The 26,600-nt window shown below is 53.6% G+C and overlaps 1 protein-coding gene across 3 annotated transcripts in view; it reads right to left on the bottom strand.

The window, feature by feature from the left end:
• KMO (kynurenine 3-monooxygenase) overlaps positions 1–26,600 on the bottom strand; it is a 53,021-nt gene that overhangs the window by 1,190 nt on the left and 25,231 nt on the right. For 2 of the 3 annotated variants that reach the window (XM_043505823.1, XM_038421935.2), the window contains 8 exons: positions 23,501–23,666; positions 21,546–21,617; positions 19,839–19,960; positions 11,360–11,507; positions 6,593–6,650; positions 4,536–4,618; positions 2,297–2,398; positions 2,142–2,201 (listed from right to left, as the gene is read on the bottom strand). In XM_043505823.1, coding sequence (XP_043361758.1) covers positions 2,142–2,201; positions 2,297–2,398; positions 4,536–4,618; positions 6,593–6,650; positions 11,360–11,507; positions 19,839–19,960; positions 21,546–21,617; positions 23,501–23,666 — 811 coding nt within the window. Of the gene's footprint in view, positions 1–2,141; positions 2,252–2,296; positions 2,399–4,535; positions 4,619–6,592; positions 6,651–11,359; positions 11,508–19,838; positions 19,961–21,545; positions 21,618–23,500; positions 23,667–26,600 lie in introns of all 3 variants that reach the window. The other variant, XM_043505824.1, reaches the window with a different exon arrangement.

The raw sequence follows: 26,600 nt of genomic DNA, 5'->3' as shown, positions 1-26,600 counted from the left end.
TTGCTGCTCTCGGAAGCTCCTGTGGGGTTTTGAGATGGGGCACTCACCCGACACTGGCCCTGGAAGGGCTAAGGCAGGTTGAGAAGGGGGCTAATTAACCCAACAGGCCACAGCTGGGGAGAATCAGGTGGCTCGGCAGCCCCGGGCCCCTCCGGCTGAGGGTGGGCTGGGTTTAGAAAGGCAGGAAGGTGATAGCAGAGGGGGCTGCTGGGAAAGGCTGCAGGCACTCCTGGGAGAGGGAGGAGTGTCTGGAGGCTGTGAAGACAGGTAGCCTGCAGTTGCTCCCCAGGAGGAGGGAGTTGGGGGCGGGCAGGTGCCAGATGGTAGAAGAGGGCTCAGGAAAAGACTGTGAGGTCCAGGAGGGACCAGACCTTGGCTGCTGGCTAGAGGGTCCCTGAGCCAGAACCCGGAGCAGAGGGCAGGCCCAGGTTCCTGGCCAGGCACTGAGGTGTGGCCCCAGGGGGCAGTGAATGGGGAGACGGCCTGAGGCTGCTCGGGAGTGAGGCTCTGGTGCCCTGGAAGGGGACAACACGTATAGGGAGCTGGCCGGAAGCTGAGTCACAGAGAGGCAGCAGCAGCTTGTGGAGCAAGAGAGGGCTGCATGCTGGCAGAGAGAGACAGAGCGATGGCCTGCAACCGCAGGAAGGGGCATTGACCCGGCAAGCTATTCCACAGAGTGGCCAGGAGGAGGCGCCATCCTGGTGGTGAGTGGAGCCCCCTGTCACAGGTATTCTCCAGGGTTGGCAGATGCTAGCCATGCCGGTCACTTTGTGTAACTAGCCGGAAAGGATTTTGTCAGACAGGCCACCTACGCTCGGCCCAATGACTGGCCATGGGTGGCACATGAACCACTGGTTGCGGGAGGCTAAACCCCAGTCCCGGCCCTTCCATCTGAGGCCCTGCCCCTTCCATGCACCCTGGAACCCAGAGCACCCCCATTGCAGCCACCAACCCCTGCCCCAGGCTGGCTAGTGCCCACAGCCCACCCAGCCCCGGAGCGCCAAAGCAGGGCCCTGGGGGCAGAGTGTGGGCAGGGCCAGGCCTGGCAGTTTGGGGAGGCACAGCCTCCCCTACCCACCGCCCACGTGACTGGCCTAAGTTCAGGCCAGGGCATCCGACTCCCAAGCCAGGCAAAAGCGCTGTGTGCGCTGGAGGAGGTGTGCCAGGTGGACAGGTGTCTTCGGGGGCATGCTTGTGATAAAGTCAGACAAGGGGGACTGGGCTGAAAAAGATGCAAGCTAAAGGCCTGTATTCATGCTGGCACGTGGGGCTTAAACCCACAGCTACCATAGCACCAAGAGGACACTCAGGGAGTCATACCAGATGGAATAGTATGGACTGGAGCCTGTCATTTGCTCTTTCCCAGCACAAATCAATGGTGCGGAGAGCTGAAGCATGCCACCTCCCCAGAACTTTCGCACTGTCCGTCCCTCACCCCACCCACTCAGCTGTTCTGCCTGAACATCCATTTGAGTAAAAACGACATGAGAATCTCTGTATCTGAAGGGCTCTTTGGCATTGTACTCAATTGTCCTCTCTTGCTAGTATAACCCCTCCCCCCTTGTCAGCAGGACTTTCAACACCACAGACAAGCTGAGCTAAAGGAGCACCTCCCATTAGTCAGCAGCAGTAGTAGACTGTTATCCACTAGTGCACTAGTTACTGGCAGGGGACATGATGCACACAGTACAAATGGGCTACCCCGTGGGGAGACGCTGCAGGGAGCAAAGCTGGAATGGGGCTGAACCAGCATCTGCTCCTTGCAGGAACCTGGGGCAAGACACGGGCTCTCTGTGCAGAGTGGCACACCTCCCTGCATTAGGGTTATGGGAAATGACCAATCTGCAGCCTGGGGGAATAACCTGCTGAGACGGGAGCACCACCATGCTGCTCGCTCAGGAAGCGCTGAGACCCTGGCCCCTACTTACTCAGTGTCGGCTCTGGCAATGCAGATTCACAGCCAGGCATGTTGTGAGCCAAGGGCAAGCAGTGCGGTGCAGCCAGAAGGGGCTGTGAAAAGTACCTACCAGTAGCAGGGACCCTAGCACACCTGCTTCTATCATCTGAGGAGGGCAAAGGGGGAGGGCAGGAGATGCTCTGGACATCTGGGTCAGTGGAAATTGGCTCCAGTTCCCACTCACCTCGTTCTGCCATTTCCAGCGCTGCAGCGCCTCATGGTAGCGGATTCTAGTGAACGTGACCTGCACCAGATTGCAAAGGCTGTTAGTCCTTCGGGGTGACCAGAGACAGCCTGTGGAAGGGGAGAGCAGGCAGGGGACAGAAAAGCAGGTCTTACCATTGTGTATAACGGGATAACGGTGGAGGGCATGAGCCGGTGAAGAAAGTTGTCCACGTACTTGCGGAAAATGAACCACTTGGAATTAACATGTGCGCGCATCTGGAACAAGGCGCTGAGTTTAAAAGGTGGTGCTTGCAGGGACCTTTCCCCTCATGCTGTGGCTACTTGCTCTCATCCTTTTCAGCCACTCTAAGCTCTCACTTCCTACCCCTAAGGCTAAGACCACCTACTGTCCAGGGGATTGGCACTCGGTCTGAGCACCCTGGCTAGCCGAGCCTGGGCATGAGTATCCCCACAGGAAAGCCTGACTCGGGTTACTGTAGCCTCACCATTTCCACACCCGCCTGTGTGTGTCTAAGGGCATATCCCATGGTTCTTTGTGCTGAGACGTGCTAGGAGTCTTTCCTTGGCAACTGCGGAAAATGTTGTCTGTGCTGTGGTAGGCTTGTGGGAAGGCCTGTGAGCCCAGCAGCACTTGAGTGATTTAGCCTGTGTCCTCGCTACACAGTGATGGGTTCTAGCCTGAGTTAAAGTAGCGCTTGGCTCTAAGCCACTGCCCTCAGCCAGGCCCGGTAGCTGGTGGGAATCACCTCCCAACCCAGGTCAGAGGTTTTGCTGGGGTTAAGGCTAAAAGCCAGGGAAGAAGCCAGGCAGCCGTGTAGTGTAGACAGCAGTCTCCCACTGTATTAGCAATTTGCAGCGGGGTTAATTTAAAGGCCTTCTTAGGCCCAGGTCTCCCTGTGCTCTGCCACAAACAGATTCGGGATGGGGCGAAGTGCCTGACAAATCATGAAGCCAAAACAATGCACTGCAATAGGCACAGATGAGAGGCAGCATGGCCCAGTGGGTAGAACACTGGCACGGGCGTCAGGAGAACTGGGTGACCACAGACAAGCCTCTTCCCTGGCTGTAGCTCTGTTCCCACTCCCAGCCTGTGTCTGTCTTGTCTACACAGGCAAGTTTTACCAGTTAGAGCAGTATAATTAGAGTTACCCCAGTATAAACCCACCCCCACTTCCTCCAGCGAGGACTCCTTAGGCCAGAAAAAAGTGTCTTTTTTTAAAAATTTATTTAGCTTAAAACCCTTCCAAAGAGACATCATCTAAACTGAAAAAAGCCCCTTCTATACAAGACTAAAAGGGTCCCACTGGGAGAGGGGGATTGGACCCATACAGCTCAAGTGCTTTAAATTCACATCTTCGCTTCGACTGGCAGAACGTGCCCATGGTGCCTAGCCCGTAGCCTGCAAGCTCTTCAGAGCAGGGCCTTTCCCTCTGGGTGCATACAGCACCGGGCCCAACCAGATCAGGCTCTCGAGTGGGACATCTGGGTGCCACAGGAATCCAGAGGACAGAATGAGGAGGAGGAGCTGGGAACTCAGAGCAGCACATTTGACATCTCTGTTTACATTAGTTAGCAGGGCTGGTCTCCACAAAGGCCAGGCACTGATGGAACAAAAGGTGTGACGATTTGTGGCACTTGTACAGCCAAACATTCAGAAAGTGGTGTAAGGGAGTAACTCCAATTTGTGTGTGTGGGTGCTGGAGAGTAACGGATCACACCCCTGCCTCTCCGATCCTGCCCTCAGGCCCTCGCAGTGTGGGGGGATGAGGGGGGATTTGCCCTCCTGATCAGGTAATACGCAGTTCTAGAGAGAGGAAGGGACGGCTGCTGTCTGTAGCCAAAGTTCTGGGCATGAGCCAAAGCATCTCAGCGCTCTGGAAATCTGCCCCCCCCCAACCCCTGCACCCCTACCAGCCCCTTCCTGCACAGCTGGGGAAAGACTGCTCTTATCAGAACCATGTAACTGCAACAAAATACAGACATGAGACGTCACTCTGACTACGCTACGGGCACAACAGACCCGCCACTTAAAAGAGCAGGTGCACAGAGCCGGATTTCCAATTAGGCACAGTAGCCACGTGTCTAGGAGCACCGGTGTTCTAGGGGTGCCGAAGAGTTAAACGTTTAATTTTTTACAGAAAACACAAGGTCGGCTGTCGGTGGGGAGGCGTTGATGAGGCACGTAAGGTGTCAATCCGGCCCTGCCTGGGTGCGTGTGCACCCACATTTCAGCACAACTGGCCAGGTTCCTAAAACAGCTCATCTTCTCCCCCGCAGGCTTTGCCTGAGCCCAGGACTTCTCACTGGCATCTAGCGCTCGCAGGCCCCCCCGCGGCAGGGGGAGATCTGCACCTCGCGTAGAGCGTCTGCCCACCCGGCTCGGCTGTCTTACCTCTATGTAGTTGTACATGGCTAGATCGGAAATGGCATGGTCGTCAGGCACTCGCAGCCGGGAGAACTCGGGCAGGCAGGCACCTGGGGAAGAGGGAGCAGTTCCATACCAGTTAGGCTCCAGTCTGCTCCCTGGCTCTGCCTTCTGTCCTGGTCCCTCTCCCAGCTCCTCCAAGCCAGGGAGTGAAGCGTTCCATGGTGCGTGCACTTCTCCCGAGGGCACACGGCACGACTGCCCGTCACTCGACTGGAGCCTACCTCTCAGGAGGTGGCTAGACCGAACGCCAGCCAAAGGAGGGTAGCTTCTGGGATTGCAACCCAGCAGCTGGATCAGCTCCAGCCTCTGCAGACTGTCCGCTCCGTTCGCCTGTGGGCACTGGCTCATCCCCAGCTGCGAGCACCGTGCAGCTCCCAAAGGCTAACGGGAAGCTGCTGTGGTGCTATGCTGGTGGTGGGGAGGGTTTCTGGCTGCTGGGTCCCAGGGCTGGCACCAAGCTCTTCTCTCTGAAATGAGTCTTGTCTGGCCCTGTCTCTCCATCCCCTAGCCTGTCTTCTCGTCCTGCCTTGCTTGACTTGCTTCCTGCACCATCCAACGGGTCACGCATGAGCACAAGGGATATGGGGCGTGTCGGTGTCGCAGGCAATGTAGCGTGGCTTCAAGGAAGGCATGCTGCTGCCAGCCCACCGGGGCAAAGGGAAGAGGCGATAGGAGTGAGGGGAGAGGTGCCTGGGGAAGGCTGAAGAGGGGGTGGGCTTTGGCACATCTAGTGCCATGTGCCATTCAGACAACAGAAGAACATCAGAATGGCCATAATGGGTCAGACCAAAGGTCCATCTAGCCCAGTATCCTGTATTCTGACAGTGGCCAATGCCAGGTGCTTTAGAGGGAATGAAAAGAACAGGTTCTCATCAAGTGATCCATCCCCTATCTCCCATTCCCAGCTTCTGGCAAACAGAGGCTAGGGACACCATCCCTGCCCATTCCAGCTAGTAGCCATTGATGGACCTATCCTCCAGGAACTTATCTAATTATTTTTTGAACCCGTTATAGTCTTGGCCTTCACAACATCCTCTGGCAAGGAGTTCCACATAGTCTTTTTAATGTCTCCTCATGTGGAAGCTGTTCCATCCCCCTAATCACTTTTGTTGCCCTTCTCTGTACCTTTTCCATTTCAAGCTATCTTTTTTAAGATGGGGCGACTAGAACTACATGCAGTATTCAAGATGTGGGTGTATCATGGATTTATATAGAGGCAATATGATATTTTCTGTCTTATTATCTAGCCCTTTCCTAATGGAGCCTCACATTCTGTAGGCTTTTTTGCCTGTCACGGCACATTGAGCGGTTGTTTTCAGAGATCTATCCATGATGACTCCAAGATCCCTGTGACACGGGCTCATGATTTGCCCCGTGTTCCTAGTTCCTGCACTAGGATCACTCCTCTGGAAGCCTGTGGAGGCCAAGGCGTGTTGAGAGACAGAAGTGGAAACAAAAACGACTGGGTAGTATCTGAGTGCCCTTGGCTCTTTTCCTTCTTGTTGTGTGAGATTCTCAGTACGGTGGGGGTTCGCCATTCTCCCAAACACCCACCCCTAGCCATGGGGTGGAAACCCGCTCAGCCTGTGGGGAGGTAGGAATTCACCCAGGGATCACTGCAAGGCGCAGATCTATCTCACCGCCATTCTCAGCACAGAGAGACCCACAGCGTGGGCAAACGGGCAAGGGAGTGAGAGTATAATGCAATAAACCCAAAATGCTTTCCAAACCCCTGGTGCTGAAGCTCGTGAGCAGACACTGGCCAGGACTCAACTAGATGGGGTTAGATGAGGTGACCCTTGTGGTCCCTAGGACTGCCCCTTCCTGGGGATAATTAGATACCCTGGGAGACTCCTGGCCAAATGGTTAATTCCTGACTGTCTCTCACAATAAGCGTCCCCCTTGATCTCCTGGGTAGGTCAGGGGCCATCTCTGGGAGCACCCATTTGGTGACTGATGTCAGATGAAACTGCCCGGAGTTCCCACCCAGGTCTGTTTTCCATGCCCAGGGATTTACTCACTGAGATCATTGTGGAACTGGTCCATTAACTCATCGAAGACCAAGCAGTCTTCAAATCCCTGGAAGACACAATAAAGGGAAAAGAGCTGGCAGGAAAAGCCTTATTGCTCCTAAGCTGGGGTTGGCACGCAGGGGGCAGGGAGGAACACTGGCCTGGGCTAGACCTGCTGCCCTGTCTAAACAGGTTTAGTGGCTACTCAGGGAACGTCTACACAGCAAAAAAACCAAAACACAGCAGCGAGTCTCAGAGCCTGGTCTACTGACTTAGGCTCACCGGGCTTGCGCTGCAGGGTTAAAAATAGCAGTGTAGACATGTGGGCTTGGGCCGGAGTTCCAGCCCCAGACTCCAGCCCCAGGCCAGATGTCTACACTGTTCTTTCTAGCCCCCAGTGCAAGCCTAACGAGCCTGAGTCAGTTAGCCTGGGCTCTGAGACACATGGCTGCAGTTTTGAGGGGAGGTGGGGGGCTGGCTGTGTAGAGGTACCCTTAATGGCCTGGGACAGCAGCAGGAAGCTGATCTCTGGCTGGACCCTCCCTTTCTCAGAGGAGGGGGGACGAGCCTGGCTCCAAAGAAAATCAAGAAAATCCTCCCTAAGCCTTTTTGGGGGAAGAGAACCAGCCCTGCCCTCCTGGTGACAGCACCTGCTGCCCGTCCTTTGGCCAGGGGAGGGAGAAGAACCAAGAGAAGGTTGAAGATATGGGGCAAGGCAAAGAGAGCTGGGGTGAGTGGGGCACCTAGGACCCAGGGGTGGAGAAAGAAAGCGAGGGCAGCTCTGGAAGTGAGAGAGATGCCAGAGAGAGACTCAACTACTTTTTCCTATACAAAACCCACTGTGTTAAGACTGGTCTATGGGTCACACTGGAAAGTCGGGAACAGGCACGCTGAAGTCTGGCCGTGCAGCCTTGGCCTTGTCCCTGGTGCGGATGTGTTCCAGGACAGGGATTACTGCACTATTTTCCCTAGAGTTGTTAAGCACCCACAACTCCCATTAGCTGCAGTGAGAGCTATGGATGCTCAGCACCTTTGAAAATCAGGCCCCTTGTACTGTGGTCCCTACTGGGAGGGAGCTGAATCTGAGACGTTAATCTCTGTGCTTCAGTTTCCGCAGAGGTAGAGAGCGGGGGTAGCCCATCTGCTGCCCAAAGTGACAGTGACGTAGGTAAGGGCTACACAGCAAGATAACTTTGGGGAAGGTCCGAAGAATCACCCCATTATGAGCCCCCCCGCCCGCCCAATGCCTCCACTCAGCGCTCTGTTCGGGGTGTGTTTTTGGTGGACAGAAGTCCCTTACAATGGGGGGTGGGGCATGTGGCACACAACTGTGGGGCAGACCCACTCAAAAATGCTAAGGCTGGCTCTGCTGTGGGGCTCTCAAATACTAGCAGCCAGTGGAAACAATCCAGCTCACTCTGGGCACTGACGAAGCAATTACACACGGGAAGTACAGCCATCACCTTCTCTGCCACCCAGGAAATCACAATGATGCAGTGAGAACAGACTGCAGCAAACTGTGCGAGGCATTTCTCCGGCTGCACACAGACTATGAAGCTTCTGAATAGATTTACGAAGTTTGAACCAAGCAAAGAATCCAATGAGCTAAGAGAGACTCCACGCTTTGCAGCAGTACCAGCAGCAAAACAGTTACTGGGATGTGCACCCGTCTGGTGTCCCAGTGTTTGTGACCGTGAGCAATCAGTACCCCAGCTATGCCCCAAAATGGAGCAGAGAAAGTGATTTTGGTGCAAACTTAAAAGGGGGTTATTTCCCCTAAAGCCAGAGCTGTGATCTCCAGCCCTGCTGCACAGAGCCATCCAGAAGCACCGAGAGTGTATGGGTGTGAAGGGGAGATACAATTCCGAAGGGACTCAGGAGAGCCTGCAGCCATAGGCGTGACTCCGTGGGTGCTCCGGGGCTGGAGCACCCACAGGAAACCAGAACCACCCCCTCCCCCTAGCACCTCCTGCCCAGCGTCGGGCCCCACCGATCAGCGCCTCCCCATCCCAGCATCTACTGCCTGCCACTGATCAGCTCAGTGCCTAGGCCTGCAGCCCTGGTTTGGAGAGCTCAGTTCTCCCTACCCTTGCGGGTCCCAAGAGCTTCTCCCCATCAGACACTCCTACAGTCGGGAGAAGGAGCCATTTACCCAGGGAGGCTCTTCCTCTTTTCCCACAAAGAGGCCACCAAGCGCCACCTCTTTAACTCTCCTGTTTTTAAGGGGCAGAAGGGTTCCAGTGCCCTCTGCCCCAGAAACACCAACTTCAGGTTGTAAGAACAGGGCTCGCAGGCAGGGCCCCGGGGCCTCTCCCTCCCCTCAGAGACAGTGCCCAGCTTGAGCAGTGGGGAAGCCATGTCCTGGAGCACCTTTCCTGGAAACCCGCCCACAATCACCCCCCGCCCCCACAGTGGGCTGTTGGCCCAAGCGCCCCAGGGGGCTGGGCTGTGGAGATGTCATGCTGGAGAAGAGGTGCTCAGGGATAAGCAGGATCCAGCCTGCTTGTCAGGCTTTAAAGATTGACACCAAGAAGGTCACTGAGCTGGAACTAGTGCACGGAGCACAGGGTAGGTGATGTTGGGGAGCAACACCCCTGAGCACACAGGCAGCTCCTCTTTGCTTCACCTGCAGCTCCCAAGGGACCTGAGCACATAGCCGTAGCCCCTGGGGCCCAGGCTGGAGCCATGCAATGCAGACAGGTGACTGATGGCAGTTTCCTGCAACTCCCGGACAAACAGTGCAGAACGAAGTTCAACTTTACTGAATGAAGTTTATACACCATTGTGGGCCAGAGATTGTATGTAATTCTCTGGGGGAGGGGGACCACAGCCCTCCTGGGACTAAGAACAGTGAGGGGGATTAGGAAAATTCACTCAGGTTGTCAAACCTCCACAGAGCTCCTACCGCCTGGAGGGAGACTCACATAGACTGGTTCAGACTGGATTCTCCAGGGACCAACAGGCAGAGAAAGGACTTTCAGTTAAATAGCCTGAGTTAAAACTGACTCTGATCATAGAATCATAGAAGATTAGGGTTGGAAGAGACCTGAGGAGGTCTTCTAGTCCAATCCCCTGCTCAAAGCAGGACCAACACCAACAAAATCATCCCAGCCAGGGCTTTGTCAAGCCGGGCCTTAAAAACCTCTAAAAATGGAGAATCCACCATAGAATTATAGAATATCAGGGTTGGAAGGGACCTCAGGAGGTCATCTAGTCCAACCCCCTGCTCAAAGCAGGACCAATCCCCAACTAAATCAAGCCTGACCTTAAAAACTTCAAAGGAAGGAGATTCCACCACTTCCCTAGGGAACCCATTCCAGTGCTTCACCACCCTCTTAGTGAAAAAGTTTTTCCTAATATCCAACTTAAACCTCCCCCATTGCAACTTGAGACCATTACTTCTCGTTCTGTCATCTGCTACCACTGAGAACAGTCTAGATCCATCCTCTTTGGAGCCCCCTTTCAGGTAGTTGAAAGCAGCTATCAAATCCCCCCTCATTCTTCTCTTCTGCAGACTAAACAATCCCAGTTCCCTCAGCCTCTCCTCATAAGTCATGTGTTCCAGCCCCTTAATCATTTTTGTTGCCCTCCACTGGACGTTTTCCCATTTTTTCACATCCTTCTTGTAGTGTGGGGCCCAAAACTGGACACAGTACTCCAGATGAGGCCTCACCAATGTCGAATAGAGGGGAACGATCACGTCCCTCGATCTGCTGGCAATGCCCTACTTATACAGCCCAAAATGCCATTGGCCTTCTTGGCAACAAGGGGCTCACTGTTGACTCACATCCAGCTTCTCATCCACTGTAATCCCCAGGTCCTTTTCTGCAGAACTGCTGCTTAGCCATTTGGTCCCTAGTCTGTAGCAGTGCATGGAATTCTTCCATGCAAACAGACAAGATCTCTGGCCCAAAGTGGGTCCCAATCCTTGGGGAAGGGTACGAAGGACTTCGGCCCCATAAAACTGGGTGTTCTGGTTCTGAGCAGAAGGCGCTATGAACTTGTAACCACGGGAAAACCTCTGGGGAGGTAGGTAGGACTGTCCACCAGCCAGGGCTTGTTGGAATCAGGAGGTGACCTCTGGTGGCTTATTACCATGTGTGTAGGGCTTCCATTGTTTTAACTTTCTCTGTAAGGGTTTTACCTTAAGAATAAATGTGCTTGCTTAGAAAGAGCTGTGTGGTAACTGAACTGGGGCCATTACACTATTTACCACCTCTGAGGTGAAAAGTAAGGAGGATTCACAGTGTAGGCAGGGAGAAGGCAATCTGGAAATACCCCGCTCAGGAGGGAGAGAGGCACCGGTCTTCATGCAAGAGAGGCAACAGCAGATGTCTAAGAGTGGGTGCTCTGGATGCCTCAGAAGGGAAATTCACGTGCAGTTGCCCTACACTTTGACAGTCTGTCTGAAAAGGGAAGATGTAGCCTTCTGGCCTGAGCATGCATGATCAAATGCATTTCCGTACACCGCTATCTGGACATCCAGCAGCAGCTGAAGATATAGGCACCTCATTCTAAAGACTTGAGTGACTCTGCAGGGAGCAGAAAGAACCAACACACTTCATACAGGTCCCTTCAGCCTATCAGGGAATCTCAGTCTTGTGTGGATCCAGACCCAGTCAACTCCTCCTCCTCCAAGCCTCAAACCCGGCAAGACCCAGAGCCAGCCAATCAATTGGGTAAGCAAATGGAACCAACTGGAGCTAAATGTCTGAACTCAAAAGCAGTGGCTTTTTGGTCACAAATTATGCAGGACATTAGGAACTGCAAACTCACAGCGTTCATGCCTTGTCCATAGAACGGTACCACGGCGTGGGCGGCATCTCCCATCAGCACACACCGGGAGGTGATGTGGTATGAAGAACACTTCACAGAGATCATGGCCTGGGGTGGCAGCAAAAAGTAATCGCGCTGTAGCTCTTGCCTTCAGCCAAAACAATAGAAAGTTTGCATGAAATGCGTGATGTCATCATTGGAGACGAGAGAATCAGTCATCAATGTAATACGTACTGTGCCAGGATGCAAAATCAAACCTTTACATTGGGGTACTTGTGCTGAAAATTGTGGGAAACCTGAACAGCTAGATCATTAAATTCAACCCAGGGGATTCAGCAGCTGCATGCCACAGAATGTAATAGTAATTTCATGGAGGCAGATGTTTGCTGTTCCCCATCAGGTAGTATATTACCATACAGCTAGATATTCATATTTAACACTATCCATCATGATTGTGGTCCTGCTTACTTTGCATGCCTTTACAGAAGTGGTCTCCAACCTTTTTAAGCACAAGATCACTTTTTGAATTTAAGAGCAACCCAGGATCTACCCCCACTTCCCTGAGGCCCCACCCCTTCCCTGAGGCCCTGCCCTGCTCACTCCATCCCCCCTCCCTCGCTCTCCCCCATCCTCACTCTCACCTGGCTGGGGCAGGGGTGCAGGCTCTGGGCTGGGGCCGAGGAGTTTGGAGTGTGGGTGGGGGCTCCGGGCTCAGCCTGGGGCACAGGGTTGGGATGCAGAAGGGGGTGAGGGGTGCGAGCTTTCAGAGGGAGTTTGGGTGCAGGAGGGGGCTCCAGGTTGGGGTGCAGGAGGGGATTTGGAATGCGGTCTCTGGGAGGGGGCTCAGGGCTGGGGCAGGAGGTTGGGGTGCAGGAGGGGGCTTGGGATGCAGGAGGAGTGCGGGCTCTCGCCAGGTGGCTCTTACCTGAGGCAGCTCTCGGGCAGTGCATTTATGAATATATTGAATAGGAACTGCTCCCAGTACAGACCCCTGGGGGACATCACTATTTATATCTCTTAATTCTGAAAACTGACCATTTATTCCTACCCTTTGTTTGCTATCTTTTAACCAGTAACCAACCCATGAGAGAACCTTCCCTGTTATCCCATGACAGCTTACTTTGCTTAAGAGCCTTTGGTGAGGGATCTTGTCAAAGGCTTTCTGAAATCTGAGTTCACTATATCCACTGAATCACCCTTGTCCACATTCTTGTTGATCCCCTCAAAAAATTCTAGTAGATTAGTGAGACATGATTTCGATTTACAAAAACCATGTTGAATTTTTCCCCAACAAATCATGTTCATAGAATCATAGAATATCAGGGTTGGAAGGGACCTCAGGAGGTCATCTAGTCCAACCCCCTGCTCAAAGCAGGACCAACCCCAACTAAATCATCCCAGCCAAGGCTTTGTCAAGCTGGGCCTTAAAAACCTCTAATGAAGGAGATTCCACCACCTCCCTAGGGAACCCATTCCAGTGCTTCAGACCCTCCTAGTGAAACAATTTTTCCTAATATCCAACCTCGACCTCCCCCACTGCAACTTGAGACCATTGCTCCTTGTTCTGTCATCTGCTACCACTGAGAACGGTCTAGATCCATCCTCTTTGGAACCCCCCCTTCAGATAGTTGAAGGCTGCTGTTAGGATATAGATATTCAGGCCTGTCTCTAAAGGCCTATACTTTAAGAATTTAGGTTTATTCTTATCACTTAGCTAATTATAGAGGTATAAAAGAGAGAACCATAATCACAGTCTGCCTGTTTATAGGCCTTCTCTCACTGCGACAGTCTGAAGCCCTGTTCTTAGGCTAAGGTCTCTGGCTAAGCAGCAGAGGCAGCCATAAGCTGGGAAGCGACCGGTCACCTCCTCACATTCCCAGCTGGTCACATTGAAATCAGGTGCTATGGGACTGTTAGGATACAATCCTGTCCTGATAGTGCCTGTCGCCTCCAGAGAAAGGGAAGAGCCTAGAAGATGTAAAAGGAAACTTAGTTTGGTAGCATCCTGTCTGGCAAGAACTCACTTATCAACAGCTGGGATGTGAAATCCTCATTTCTTTGTTGTTCTATCACTGTAGTCCCCAATTCCCTATTGTTTGTCTGTATAATCCTGTCTGGTTCTGTGATTGTTTCTGTCTGCTGTATAATTAATTTTGCTGGGTATAAACTAATTAAGGTGGTGGGATATAATTGGTTACATAATCATGTTACAATATGTTAGGATTGGTTAGTTAAATTTCAATAAAGTGATTGGTTAAGGTATAGCTAAGCAGAACTCAGGTATTACTATATAGTTTGCAGTCAATCAGGAAGTAAGGGGGGGAATGGGAACAGGGAATGGGGGTGGGGAAAGTGGAATCATGTTTGGCTAAGGGCAGGAATGGGAACAGGGACACAGGTAAGGCTCTGTGGTGTCAGAGCTGGGAAGGGGGACACTAAGGCAGGAAACTGGAATCATGCTTGCTGGAAATTCACCCCAATAAACATCAAATTGTTTGCACCTTCGGACTTTGGGTATTGATGCTCTCTGTTCATGCGAGAAGGACCAGGGAAGTAAGTGGGTGAAGGAATAAGCCCCCTAACAGCTGCTATCAAATCTTTCCTCACTCTTCTCTTCTGCAGACTAAATAAGCCCAGTTCCCTCAACCTCTCCTCATAAGTCACGTGCCCCAGCCAATGAGGGAAGTGGCCAGGGCAGGGACTGAAGTCTGCCACTGAGATGAGTGGCGGGACAGAGGACTGCTGGCCCTTGGAAAGGGGGAGGAGAAAACCGAGTGGGGCACAGCTGGAGGGCTGTGTCCAGAAGAGGACACCGTAGTCCGGAGAGCGACACAAGTCCTGATGATAGAAGCGACGGTGGCGAGATGCCAATAGAGGAAGGCACACTGGCAAACCAGAGCTAATTCCCACAACGGCCAGCAGGAGGTGCCATGGTGGTGAGTCCTGCCCCGTCACACTCAGGTTTAGGAATCTCCTTCATATCCTCAGCCGTGAAGACCGATGCAAAGAATTCATTTAGTTTCTCTGCAATGGCCTTATCGTCCTTGAGTGCTCCTTTAGCATCTCCATCATCCAGTGGCCCCACTGGTTGGTCTGCAGGCTTCCTGCTTCTCATGTACTTAAAAAAATGTTTGCTATCACGTTTTGTGTCTTTGGCTAGCTGTTCTTTAAATTCTTTTTTGGCCTTCTTAATGATATTTTACACTTTATGTGCCAGAGTTTTTGCTCCTTTCTGTTTTCTTTGCTAGGATTTAACTTCCACTGTTTAAAGGATGCCTTTTTGTCTCTCACTGCTTCTTTTACTTTGTTTTTTAGCCACGGTGGCACTTTTTTGGTTCTCTTACTATGAGTTAGGTGGCAGAGCACCTGTTTTCCCCAGCTCGGGAGTCACTAGCAGAGACAGGCCCCGCCCTGAGGCCTGCATTTAGGCACCCAACTCTGTGAGGGAAGAGGGGCTTTGCACGCACCTCTCTTGTCAGCATCTCCCATTGGCTTGCTGACGCAGCGCCCACCTTGCGTGCGGCCTTTTATGGACAGCCGCCCCGGCGCCTGTCTCTCCCTATTTGTGGTGTAGGACCCTGGGCGCCTCGCTTGGGCTGTGGGAATTGCAGGACGCTCCCGGGGTTTCCAAGGCCCCTGGAAGTGAGGCATGGTGACACTGAGCACTGCAGTGCCTACTCCCTTTGAGGATCCAGGCCTAGATGCCCACGGCGAGGACCCAGATCCTGGACACTTCAGACTGTGCCAGAGTCTCAGCTTCCATGAGAAAAATACGTTCCCAGGCCTCCGGGCTGTGAAGTGACTCATGGGTAAGGGATGCAGCAGCATCTGCCTGCACCTGCAACAACAGCACGGAGAGGGCAGAAGCTGCCCCATCATCTTGATGGGCCTTCGCACCAGGACCCACTGCCCTGGCAGCCTTGTCACCAGTGCAGCTGACGACTCTGTAGCGCAGAACGAGGAGGGTGCGCTGGCCCAAGTGCCCCCAGCCAAGCAAATACACCCACTGCGGCTGGGGTACATCCTGAGGGGGCCCTGCTGCCCCCAAGAGGAGGGGAGCCTGTGCCAGTTCCTGAAATATGTCATCGCAGGCTGGCCCATGGGCCCTCCTGCACTGGGAGATCTGCCCAACTCAGGAGCGGGTGAGGGATGTTGCCAGTGGGGAAGGATGGTCCAGAGGTTAGGGTATCAGCCTGGTAGCTGGGAGATCCAGCTTCAGTACACTGCTCAGCCAGAGGCTGTGTGTGTGACTTTGGGCAAGTCACTCAGTTTCTCTGTGCCTCAGTTTTCCACCTGTCAAAGGGGAGCAGTGAGGATAAGCACATTAAAGATAGCAAGGCACTCAGATACTGTGGTGATAGGGGCCTGCGATAGGCATATACACCATCTGGGTCCTGAGGGCTAATGGGTGCATCAGCCCGCAGCTAACCTAGCCCTTGGCACCTAGAGGGGTGTTAAGCAGGTCATTCAGCAGGGCCACCTGGAAAGGAGACCGACTTCCATACAAGGCCAGAAAGAGTTCCTGGAGGGATACACCCTGGAGGGAGGCGGTTGGGTGGGCGTGTCTCTGAGGGGATGGCTACAGCCATGGGAGGGGTGGTCTGTCGCTGTGGTAAATCCCCTCCCATGAGAGACAGGCGCTACGCTGACTCTCTGCCAACCCAGTGGTGTCTGCTCTGAGTTACCTCTTCAGGGGGGTAGGTTTCCCCTGAGGGACGGAGCTAGGTCAGCCAAGTTTTAGGTAGAGGCCAGGCCTGCAAAGGAGCAGACTAGCTGGGCAGGACTGATGCTCCAGCCCAGGAAGAGCCAAAGGGTTGAGGTTTGGGATGTGTTGGAGGACTGTGAGTCGTGGCCTGGAGGGAGGGGTGCAGTCCCAAAGCTCAGGGAGCCTGAGAGGGGTACAGACAAAATGGGCCTGGGAAGGGCCTGCTGAAGGGGTCTGGTAGGAAGAGGCCCAGAGAGATAGCAGGGGATGGGTCTGAAGAAACAGACAGTGCCTGCTCACTGCAGGGTTCCTAGGCTGGAACCCAGAGGGGAAGGGGGGGCCTGGGTTCCTCTACCAGCCGCCAGGAAAGGTGGCATGAAAATCCCCCTGATACAAGGGGATAGGGACTTCTAAAAGCCCTGGGACGAGAAGGTGTTTGGGGCCTGGCTCTGGGCCCTGTGGTTCTAAAACCTGATGTGAGGGTGTTGGACTTTCTGTTACCCTGAACAGACAGGGTGGAAATAAAACATGACCTGGCTGGACAGCCAAGTCATGAGGAGGGGCAGTAGGATGGCCAGACGTCCCGATAAAATCGGGACTGTCCCGATATTTACTTGTTTGTCCCGCATCTCAGCTGATGTACGGTTGGGACGCCATTTGTCCCGATATTTTGCTTTGGCAGCACTCCAGCTTTTTTTTTTTTTTTTTTTTTTTTTTTTTTTGCTTGGGGCAGCAAAACCAAGAGCCGGCCCTGGTGGGGGCGTGAGCCTGTGGATGCCCCCCCATGTGTCCTGATATTTTGTTCTTGTCATCTGGTCAACCTAAGGGGCAGACCACTGCAGGGCCAGAGCAACCACTGGCCAGGGTGCTAGAGAAGAGAGAGCTGCTACCCCATGCTCAGCCACCAGGGGGTGCCCCAGCCATGAGTCGACTTTTCCACGTGGACAGGTAGATCAAAGGGTAGATAAGGAGCCGGTTCTGAATCTGCAGGAGAGAATCTGGCCTGGTTACAGCTCCCCTGATTCTTATGACACACTGCCCCAGCAGACCCCTCTAGCTTGCACCAGCTAATGGGACCCTAAAGTGCAGCCTAAGTGCAAGGCCCATAACGCCCTTGCTGCTCTGGGCTGAGTGGAGTGGATGGTGCAGAGGGCAAGTCGGGCATCCCTTATGTTGGGCGGACTCTCGGCTGCCTTTTGGCCCCTTTGTGCCACCTGAGGATCACAAAGGGATGCAGTTGAGAATCGGGCCCATTGTCTTTTCCACAGGGCCCCTGCCCCATTCAGTGCTCAGGGCAGACTCTGCTGGGGGAATGAGGCAGCAATTCAATGCTTTGTTTTATTCTTGTTCTTCAGTGTGTTATTTCTGCCTCATTCCCGGTGCACTAGTGCCGTCTGGCTCTGAATACAGAAATATTCATTCCCTCATTCTCTGAGGAGTCTTTCCTGTACCGCTCATTACCACAGAACCTGAGTACCTTAGAATCATAGAATATCAGGGTTGGAAGGGACCTCAGGAGATCATCTAGTCCAACCCCCCGCCATTGTGGGAGAAAAACGAGTGGCCAATGTGGAAAATGTTCTCTGATGAAGTAACTCACACGCTCCCACTAGTCTCTACGGAAGGCAGCTGTGTAAAGTTGGAGACTGGTCTGTAGATGGCAGCAAGGATGCTCACATCACACTGACTTCTCTGGAAATCAGGGCCCAGTTAGGGGAGATTGGAGTCAGCGACAGGTGTCACATATCTCATTGTTCTGCTAGCAAAAGGGCAATGTCAGGACCAGCCCAGCGGTATTTAAAAATGACACCTCTGATAATCAGCCCTCAGGGGGTCAAACTGGCCACCCAGCGAATGAGGAGCACGCAGTTAGTGGCCACCGGTGACAAGGTTGGTTTCACAGCATCATGCAGAAATTCTGTGGCAGCGGCAGAGATGGAAGCCAGTTGTCTTAACCATAAGACTGTCCCTTCTCCTCTGGCAATCCCTCACTTACTCACTACACACCTTCCAACTTCTGCAACAAATGAGACAGGGTCCTACAGACACCAGCCTCCTTCACTGCACAGCCCTGATTCAGTCCTGAGTAGGTCCATCCTTGGGCATTGAATGAAGCAAAGATCTTGTTGCAAAATGGTATGTGATTATGTAATAATGACTGTGTCGTAATGCACATGCACAAGGGGGATGAATTAAGGTGGCTCAGCTACCTTAATTCTGGCATTTCCTACCTTCGGAGAGCTTGACTTTGCAATGTTCTTTGGACATTGGTGGGTTTTTTATATAATTGTGCCAGAGTGGGTATGTCCATATGAATTGTGTTCTCCACTTCATGTTGTGTGCTGAACATGTCTAAACTTACCCAAGGCAGCCTACTGAATGGCATTCCAGAGAGCCGCACTGCCCAGAAAAGGAGTTTCACAGAAAAGTCACTAAGACAACAATCTGGGGTTATCAGCTTGACTGGCTCTCAACTACTGGCTCACCCCTATGGATCAATGGGCTTTTCTACACAGATGGGGCAAACCTGATTGGGGAGGGGGCTGGAATCATCTCGCTGAGCACATGGTTAAAAAGTAACAGATTCTATTTAAGAGTGGGGTGCCGCTGACCATCACAACCTGGAAGCAGGAGACACAGGAGAGGAGGAACTCTGCCTAGCCTGAAATATGGAGAAAGCTTGGACTCACAGGAGGGGTGAGATCAGTCTGGAGTACCTCAGAACTTTTATTTTCTGAAGACCTGTAACTCATTAGTGCTTATGAATAAAACGACTGTGGTTAAGCCAATCCATGGCTAAGCCCTTTTCCTTGCTTTCCTGCGATGTTGTCCCTGAAGGGGTTAAGCTAGAAGCCAGAGTGACCACAGGAAGGTGGAGCTCTGGGGGGCTCGGGAGATCTGAGGCACTGGTTCCAGACGCTGGAGTGGCTGGAACCCAGAGTTCCATGTCTCAAAGACGGGCTCAGAAAAGAGGTCAGAGCCTGGGACTGTATGTTATGGACCCAGAGCTGGGAATGGGGACTAGACTCTGCCCAGATCCAGCTACCTTGGAAGCACATGGGACCTTGTGGTTAGGTCTGCTTGCTACAGACTGATGGCCCTACGCTGCAGTAATGGGCCAGGCTGGGACAGTGACTTTCTAGGTTTTCAATAAAGGAAAATGGACAAAGCAGACATTCAGTCATGTGCAGCCAAATGGCCCTCACATGTGTTGTCACCCAGGGCCTTCAGATCCAGAGCTCCGACCTCTACCCTTGAGCTAAAGCATTAAGTGTTAGCAGTAGGAGGCTGTTATCCCCAAAGTGGTCCAGTGGGGTATGTGACATACACCTGGCCAGTCACTAGAAGGATATGTGATATACACCTGGCCAGTGGATTACATAACTGGTAGACTGAAGTTGAATGTTGGGAATCAGAACTCCTGGGTTCTGTTTCTGGCTGTGGGAGTGGCATGTGGTCTAATGACTAGAGACAGCATAGCTTATCACCTGGTGAAGGGCAGCCTGACCTTCCGTCTTGTTATGCCAGTTGGAAGTACAAATCAGACTTCTCCTACCCATCCGTTCAGCAATACATCTGGTGTCTAGAGAAATACAGAGCTCCACTCCCAATGAACCTGTAACGTCCTGTACTTGTCACTTGAGGCAGAGCCCCTGCTGATCCACACTAGAGCATGAAGTCACCAGCCCCATGTGAGCACTCGAGTGCTAGACACGTGCCTGTTGCTTTATGACCGTGCACTAATTACAAAGAAACACCAGAAATAACACTTACGCTCCTATGAGGGGAATTGAATCCGGGAAGTAGGTTTGGAAGAAATCCAGCACTTGATCGCCTGTCGTGAGCCGTTCAAAATCCTCGAAGGGCATGAAGAGCGTGCAGGTGAACGACTTATCCTGTGGGTTGAAAGGGATATGCAAAGAGATGCTGAGAGGGTTGAGATGAGCCCTGTGTGCTTGGAGATGCAGCACAGAGCTCAGCCAGTGACCCAGCGAGGGAGGCAAACAGCTCAGCTTGGAAAGGGGGTGAGGACTGCGACAACTGCCCCATTTCCCATTTTGCTGTTGTCATTGATTGATTGTATCCTCATAGCGCCCACAACGGTCTCGGCATGTGCCAAGTGCCGAGGAGAGGCCTGTTCCCGAGTGCACACAAGCCGCAGACAGGGAGGAAAGGTGGGAGAAGGAGCTAGAGTACAGATTGGTCATGGCCATGACTTGGTAGGGCAGGTGGTGGCGGGTGCGGTACAGGGGAGTTGGGGGTAGAGAGTGGGAGAAGTGTGAAAGGAGGGAGTGGAGCTCAGTGCTGGGGTCTATCAGCGCAGGGATCCACTGGTGAGGCTGGCAGGAGGAGCATGCTGTCCTGTGCAGCAGGACGGGGGAGGCCTGTTAGGGAGGGGGCATTGGAAAGGCCCAGTTTATTTGCCAAGACTTCTGCCAGTAGGATGGGCTGGCTCTGGCTTGCTCCTGCCAAAGTCAGTGACCAAACTGCAATTACTTCCAAAGGAACAGGAGCAGGCCCTTTGCCTTTGTCTGCACCCGCATTATGGAGCATTCTCTTCACCCATGTGCCAGGGGCTGGAATCCCCAGCAGACCCAGCTATCCAAAGAACATTTATCATTGCACCAGGTGTACATTGCACCAGGTGCATCATTGGACCTGGCCGTCTGCCCATATGCATTCGTGGTCATAGCTTTTCAGGGCAGGAGGGAGCACTCTGACCTTCTGCGGAGCACAGGCCATATACTGAATGCAGCCCGCTGGAGAGCAGCTTGGACCTCGCCTCCGTCCACCTTACTTTGGACTAAGGGAACTGAACCTAGTGCCGTGTTCCATAATAGTCTCAGCCTCACATTCTGGGACCTGGCACCGTTGCCAAGTTCACCAGAAGGGTTGGTGTGAGGGTCCAGCACAGGGCAGCAGCAGTCAGGGGAGCTCTGACAAGGCAGGCATTTGCCATCAGGAGTTTCTAAAGAGGAGTTGGGTTAAAGTGCCGATGAGCTGCAGGGAGGGTCCAGGCTGTATCTGCATGGGCTAGATGTGTCCTGCCAGCCTCTGTGGGGCTGCCATTTCCACCTCCAGCTGTTCCTCCCCCACTCGCGCATTGCTAGACCACTAGCTAGCAGTGTGTTATCCACTGCCGCTAGGCCCAGCTTTGTGTCAATTGGGAGTCAGGCCCTTTCACACGGGGTCTGCACTTTCCTGGTCTGTTCCACAGAGGGTCTGATTGTGGTTGGCCTTTACGTGGGAGTGGTGCACAACCAGGAGAGACCTCTCCCCACCCCATCATGGCCCCAATCAGTGGCAGAGCACGGATTCAGTCTGTGAGCCTCCCTGGGTTAAAGAGTCCACCCTGCTCACCAAGGCAGTGCTAGGGTCTGTGTATCTCCCCAAGCCCCCACTCACCCCCAGAGCTTCTGCAGGAGCCAGGCCTGGAGCCGTCTCTGTGCCCCAAAAGGAATGGCAGTGGTGGGTTCTTACCAGGTTAGGCAATGCAATCATCATGAAGGTGTTCCTGGGCCAGATGTGAAGGTAATTCTCTTCCATGGCAAACTGAAAGGAAGGGATCAGTCAGTGTCTCGTTAGCAAGCCCATTACCCACAGATCAGCCCTGCAGAGAGGCAGGCAGGATAGACGGAAATTGCACCATTTCACAGGTGGTAAAAGCCTTAGCAAGCTGGATTGTTTCCTGTCATCCCCACCCCACTCACTCCTGCCTCTTCCTTAGCATTGCCAACTTTCTAATTGCACAAAACCGAACACCCTAGCCCCTCCCCCTTCCCCAAGACCCCTCCTCGAGGCCCCACCTCCACTCACTACATTCCCCCTCCTCGGTGGCTCACTCCTCCCACCCTCCCTCACTTTCACTGGGGTTGGGGCAGAGGGCTGGGGTGCGGGAGGGGGTGAGGGCTCTAACTGGGAGTGCAGGTTCTGGGGTGGGGCAGCGGATGAGAGGTTTGGGGTGCAGGAGGGGGCTGCAGGTTGGGGGTTGGGGCCGAGGGATTCGGAATGTGGGAAGGGGCTGTGGGTTGAGGCAGTGGTTTGGGCTGTGGGAGGGCATATGGGCTCTGGGCTGGGGGTATGGGCTCTGGGGTGGGGCTGCGGGGGTTGGGGTGCAGGAGAGGGCTCTAGGCTGGGAGTGGGGCCGAGAGAGTCTGAGTGTGGGAGGGGACTGCGAGTTGATGCTGGGGGTTGGGGTGCAGGAGGGGATGCAGGCCTCTGGGGATGAGGGGTTCAGGGTATGTGGGGGGCTCTGGGCTAGGGCAGTAGGTTGGGATGCAGGGGAGGGTGAGGGCTCTGGCTGGGGATGCAGGCTCTGAGATGGGGCTGGGAATGAAGGGTTTGGGGTGCAGGAGGGGGCTCCAGGTTTCGGGGGGCTCAGGGCTGCGCTAGGGGTTTGGGGCACCGGCTTATCTCGGGTGGCTCCCAATCAGTGACACAGCAGGGCTAAGGCAGGCTCCCTGCCTGTCCTGGCTCCGCGCTGCGCCCCGGAAGCAGTGAGCAGCAGGTCCAGCACCTAGGTGAGGTGGGAGGCTCCACACGCTGCTCTCGCCCACAGGCACCGCTCCCCCAACTCCCATTGGCCATGGTTCCCAGCCAATGGGAGTGTGGAGCCGGTGCTTGGGGAGGGGGCAGCGCGTGGAGCCCTGTGGGGCCCACCCCCAGGCCTAGGAGCCGGACCTGCTGCCAGCCGCTTCCGGGGCGCAGCGCAGAGCCAGGACCAGTAGGGACTAGCCCGTCTTAGCACCGTAGCCCCACCGACCGGACTTTTAACGGCCCGCTCGGCAGTGCTGACCGGAGCTGCGAGGGTCTCTTTTCGACTGTCGAAAACCGGACGCCTGGCAACCTTACTCTTCCTCCATTTGCTATCATTAGTGCCCTGCCCTAGCGGTGTCCTAGACTGTCTGCTGACATCACCACTTACTGGCTTCCCGGAGCCACAGCAGCACTTCCTTCCCTTTTCCTTCAGCACCAGAGACTGATTGCAGGAGCCCTCCCCCAAAATGAAAGGAGCTGTGGGTTCAGTGAAAGCTGCATCTGATTCCAAGCACTAGTGGGAGAGGAGAGTGTGCAGAGGGGGCATCGGTGGGTTCTAAGGTCTCCCCCCAGGGATGCTCGGGCATTGAGCAGAGCCCAAATACTCACTGTTTGCAAGTCCTGTGCCAACAAGCAATTGCCTTGTGCTACCACCTGTTTTAAAGCCAAGATTAACTGGTTCTACCAGTTCTTATGGATCCTGTGATAATCTTGAAAACAGGAACATTGCAGTGATGTCTGCCTGAGTATGCAGGGAGCCTGAAATAATAGCTCTGAGAAGTGGGACCAGCCCCATCCCGCCCCAAGAGCCAAAATTCTTAAAAGGGATTTCTAGAAGGGTTGCTATAGCAAGGACCAGGGTGTTACAGCACAGCACAGGATGGAGGGCGGCTACTTACATCCCCATCCTTGGGTGGGATGGTCAACTCCATGTACCCATGAGGAATGTACACATGGCTGTAGTTAAAGCATGTTTGCCGCATGAACTGCTTTCTGACTGTAGAAAAGGCTCCATCGCATCCCACAATGAGGTCATAAGTGACTTCCATGGGTGTCTGGTCAGGGCTGAAAAACAAGAGAAACAATTAAAATGAAGCTGCCGGACTTTGGCCTGGACCAGGGAACTCCCACAGCACCAGTGGCCAGGGTAGATGGGCCATTTGCTCTCTGCTGAAGAGGTGTCTAATCACTCTTTTGGACTTGATTTTTGGGTCCTGTGCTTAGCCTTTAGGTGTATGAAGAGACTGTCTGATCAATGTAGATTTTACAGAGTTCAAGGCCAGATGCGGCCATTGAGCCTGACCGTCTATCACAGGCTGTTACATTTCACCCCGATACCTGTGCTGAGCTCAGTGACTTGAGTTAGACCAAAGCATTTCAGGCCTCAGGAGACTAAACTCTTGTGCGCCACAGGCAGGGACCAGGGGAAAGCGAGGTGCCACCTGCACCTGAGGCCCTGCAATGGATGAGGTGACATGCCCAGGTGATCCCTGCAGGCAGCCTATACCCCATGCTGTGGAACTCCAGTCCCGGCCATCAGTTAATAAGCTCTGGGAGTGGAGAAGGACTTAGTCTGTAGGTTATTAAAGTTGGTGTTTGTGAACTAGTCTCCACAGCTTTGTGGAAAAGGCCTCTGTTTACAGGGTGACCTAGTGCTGACAGCAGCCGCCAGTGTTTCAGGGCCGTGCTGGGCCATACTATACATCACGCTCAGCTAGAACAGTGTGTATTTGAATACACAGACAGACGCCACAGACACCTTTGCGCAGTGGCCACCAAGATCCCCTCACAGGAGAACAAACACATCATAAATCTGATGGACTGGTTAAATGCTGATGGTGCCGGAGTGTGATCCAAACCTGCCAGGTCACAGAAACCAAGTCATCACCTTAACTCAGGGAAGACTGTCTAGCCAGGTGTGACGGGGCAAGGCCAGATGGCTATAGAAAAGTAGTGGAAGATAGATATATTAGCTCCAAGCTAAACAAATCCCTGGTACCAGGTTAAGTGAAATGGAAGCGGCTCCAGGTCAATTAAGACACTTGGGGCCAATTAAGAACTTTCCAGAAGGCAGGGAGAAGGCTAGGTTGATTGGGACACCTGAAGCCAATCAGGGGCTGGCTGAAACTAGTTAAAAGCCTCCCAGTCAGTCAGGTGAGGGTGCATGTCAGGAGCTGTGGGAAGAAGTTGCGCGGTTGGAGAGGCTGAGTAGTACACACCATATCAGGCACAAGGAAGGAGGCCCTGAGGTAAGGGTGAAGTGGAGCTTGAGGAAGTGAGGGCTGCTGTGGGGGAAGTAGCCCAGGGAATTGTTCATGTCATGTTTATAAAAGGTCAGCTACCATAGCTGATTCTATTCGGGTCCCTGGGCTGGAGCCTGGAGTAGAGGACAGGCCTGGGCTCCCTCTTTTGCCCGCCCCCAGCCCCTGATTAATCACTGAGACTGGGAGACAACAGAGACTGTGCAAGGAAGGATAACTTCTCCTCACCTTCCTCGCTGGCTTACGATGAAAATGGCTCAGTAGACTGTGACCCTTGTCTCTAGAGAGAGAAGGGTTACGTGGAGGGTCACAGTGAGCCTCTGAGGCTAGCGAAATCCGCCGGGAAACACGGGATCCACGGAGGCAAGGACAGAGCTTTGTCACAACTGGTGTCAGGAGTGGGACTTCGTTCACAGTGTGGCAGAAGAAAGAGGTTTAAAAAAAAAAAGTGCACTGGGGTTTTGGATTTTTTTGTTTTGTTTTGGGTTTTGTTTGTTTGCTTTGTACCACAATGGAGGAGGTGGTCAGAGCTCTGATACAAGCCACGGCAGCCCAGCAGGAGGCCACCCGGGTTCGGGCAATGGCACAACAGGAGTCTATGCAGCTACAGCAGGAAACCAATCAATTATTGATGAGCCAGGCGACCCAAGATCGTGCCCTCTTGAAAGAGGTGGTGGACCAGCTGAAGATCCTCACCACCCAGGCCCGGGGGTCTGACGGGACGCGAACCCTGAGGGCCACTGGTTGTCTGCCAAAGATGACGTCAGAAGATGACATAGAGGCCTATCTCCTTTCATTTGAAAGGACTGCTCAGTGTGAGGCGTGGCCCCTTTTTTGTGTGGAGAGGCCCAGAAGGCCTACTTTGACTTGCCTGCCACGGATGCCACTGACTATATCCATCTGAAGGCAGAGATCCTAGCACGATCAGGGGTAACGGCAGCGGTAAGGGCCCAGAGGTTCTATGAGTGGAAATACCAGGAGAACAACCCCCGAGGTCCCAGCTATACGACCTCATACACCTCGCACGGAAGTGGTTACAGCCCGAGATGTGCAGGCCGGAGGAGATTTTGGAGACCCTGGTCATAGACCATTACGTGCGGGGACTGTTGCCAGATCTCCGCAAATGGGTAGGCCAGAACGATCCGTCCACGTACGACGAGATGATCACACTGGTAGAGAGACGGATGACAGCCAGGGAACTGACCCGACTACCCAAGGAAGGCCCCTTTCGAAGCAAGCACCCAACCCCAACCCTGGAAGGTTGGGCAGCCAAACCCCCGGGGAGTCCTAGGTGGAAGAAGGAGGGGGCCAAAAACCAGCGGGGATCCCAGAAGAAAGGGATTGGCCTGAGTGGGGAGAGCCCCGGGACTAAACCCCCGGGATAGGGGAGTGATTAAAAACAATTATAGATGTTATGCATGTGGGGAGTGGAGACACATAGCAACACAGTGTCCCAGCATCGAGTAGCCTATGCAATGTAACTTGGGGGGATTGGGAGGTCCCATGCTCCCTTGTCCACCTCGCGGGGGTTGTATTAGCCCCGCATAATTACACCAGGCCAGTGAGGATAAATGGAGCAGAGACTACAGCGCTTGTGGACCCTGGGAGTGCTATCACGCTCATATCGGGTAAGCTGGTAAAAAATAGTCAGCTGCTACAAGCCAAATGCGTAGCAGTGACGTGCATGCATGGGGCCATGAGCCATTACCCCACCATCCCAGTGGAGATAGAGGTTCAG

Source organism: Dermochelys coriacea, chromosome 11 (assembly GCF_009764565.3).
Source record: "Dermochelys coriacea isolate rDerCor1 chromosome 11, rDerCor1.pri.v4, whole genome shotgun sequence".
NCBI classification, from domain to species: Eukaryota; Metazoa; Chordata; order Testudines; family Dermochelyidae; genus Dermochelys; species Dermochelys coriacea.
This window is presented reverse-complemented; position numbering and strand designations above follow the sequence as displayed.